We start from the raw sequence: 2325 nt of genomic DNA on the forward strand, positions 1-2325 counted from the left end.
CAATCTGATCCAAACTCACTTTAGTATGTGTTGCCAGCTGATGGCACACAGGACTGAGGTGCATTGATGTGATTGTAAGCTTTTCTCTGTGTGCTCAAACATGTTTCTATTCTTCATATTTTAAAATGAGTGCTTCAAATAACAATTCATTTCAATATCGATTGATCTGCATGTTATTGTCTTGATCAGGATCTAAAATGTAGGTTTATAATGATATTAAAACAGCAGAAAAGCAGGAAATGTCCATGTTTGAGAGGTCTAGCTCTTTTTCAATATGATTTACTTTTAGGGATTGAAAAAATGCCCAAAACTCTGACAGACAAATGCAGAAAAGTCACATTCGTTGGACATGTTTAATGTTGCTTGTTAATCTTATCTGGAAAACATGTTTACTGTAAAACCCTGTCCTGACTGTGGTTCACAATATTAAAGAGTAACATATTACATATTATAACTGCAAACTAGTATGCAGTTCATAAAGAATACAATGTGCTGCACGGTTCATTACTAAACCACAGAATTTGAAAAACACCAAATGTTATTTTGATGTGAGCGTTTAATATGTGGTCTCATCTCCAAAACACTCCAAACTACAATCACTGCTTTCTATATTTAGAAACACTTTATAGTACTGAAGTTTTAAAACTCAACCTTCATCTGGGACAGGCTTTGTGATAACAGAAGGTGGTAAAATGCTTGGTGGTGTACTCCTGATGAAAAGTAATACAAGCCACTAAAAATCACCTTCCTGCTGAGGCTGGAATAATATGATGCAGACATTAAACACTAGGCTATGAAATGTGGCACTATAATAACAGCATAATTAGGCATGCTATTAACACTGCTTGGGGTTGATTTCAGCAACTTAAGTCCAGCAAAGAAAACCACGTGGGTGAAATAAATACAACTAAAAAGCAGGTTAACCGAGCTACTCTGCTGGACCTATTTTGCAGTCCATGCAATAATAAACTGTTACAAAAAACGTGTGATTTCCTAACAAATGCTCATCATTGAAATGCATCTGTGTCAGTTCATGCAGAGTTGCTGTTCATGCAGAGTTGCTGACATTTCAAATAGTTTCCCCCCTGCCTTTGCCAAGTGGACACATGGCCAGCTGTTACACTTGTAAACAGTGGACGTCATCGTGAGTCATCTTGGGTGAGCAGTGTTTGTTTACACTGCCTGCATATAGATGTTTCTGTTACTGCACTATACATCTGCACCTTGTGGTTTATCTGTTTATTTACCTCGTTGTTTGCAACTTGTGTTTAGCATTCGTTTTTGAATAGGTACACTATGACATTTCTTTTCTACATAATAGTCACTTCTGTAAATACACCCATGAATGTCCCTGCCACAACAATAATAAAAGCTAACGTAGCCACTAGAAATCATGCAATCATTGGCTTTAAAGGAGACAATATATGCGTTTCTTTCCGTATGCAGTGTGCACTATTTCCTTAGTAGTCAGTGACCGTATCACATGTGTATAAAGGCACTTGATGGGAGCTTTGCGCGTAAGTTCACACTTTTGACAGGAGGAGTGTATCCCTCCTCAGGATCCCGCCTGAGAGGAATACAGAGGAAATGAGTGCAGCCAGAATAGCTCTCATCAAGCAGCTGTCAAAGACCGTGTGCAGCGGATTAAAAGCCAAAGTTAGGAGCCAAACAGTGGAGAGCCTGACCTCAGCCTGGCCTTGCTGAGGGCAGGCGGAGGAGGAGGCTCCATAACCTTGCAATAACGCTAACTAGCCTGTGAGCTAAGTGCTAACTCGTAGCCTGGGTAAAATACGCAGCTTTACCTTGATGCACAGCCACGTTGCAGCCGTGTCCGTCGCAGTACACCAGAGGGTTTTCCGCCCAGCCTCTCTCGTCAGAGCAAACACAGCAGCCGCCGATCATCTCCTTCATATTATTCGTCGACCACTCGTCGTCCGCCGCCAGACAACGCTCGCCGGAGACCATCTACGAAGAAAGCGGACATGCGGAGGAATACGGTGCACAGATGACCAGAAAAACCTCCGCCGGAGACGCCCTACTTTCCTACGCAGCTCTAATTCCCTCTCGGTCGAAATGTCATGTTTTGAAGGTATTTACGTCCCTTTTTTGACACTGTATTTTCTCACCAAAACATCCACTTCACGGCGCGACGGTGAGGAGAAGAGGGGGGGGGGGACTCCGTAGAGAACCGGATGTGCGTAATGACGCACGGCGTGCTCCGTGACAGGAAGTAAAACGCGGATGTGATTGGCCCGCTGAAATCCATTTTGGCTCCACTTGGCCGAAAATGTTTGAATGTTTTTGTGGCAAAAAGACTTCCCTTTG

The 2325-nt window shown here is 42.6% G+C and overlaps 1 protein-coding gene across 2 annotated transcripts in view; it reads right to left on the bottom strand.

Annotated features, from left to right (window-relative positions):
- Positions 1-2185, bottom strand: part of mllt10 (MLLT10 histone lysine methyltransferase DOT1L cofactor) — a 35862-nt gene extending 33677 nt beyond the window's left edge. For both annotated transcript variants that reach the window (XM_063912780.1, XM_063912779.1), the window contains exon 1: positions 1803-2185. In XM_063912780.1, coding sequence (XP_063768850.1) covers positions 1803-1965 — 163 coding nt within the window. In that variant the 5' untranslated portion in view covers positions 1966-2185. The remainder of the gene's footprint in view (positions 1-1802) is intronic.
- Positions 2186-2325: the final 140 nt, after the last annotated feature.

Source organism: Eleginops maclovinus, chromosome 21 (assembly GCF_036324505.1).
Source record: "Eleginops maclovinus isolate JMC-PN-2008 ecotype Puerto Natales chromosome 21, JC_Emac_rtc_rv5, whole genome shotgun sequence".
NCBI classification, from domain to species: domain Eukaryota; kingdom Metazoa; phylum Chordata; class Actinopteri; order Perciformes; family Eleginopidae; genus Eleginops; species Eleginops maclovinus.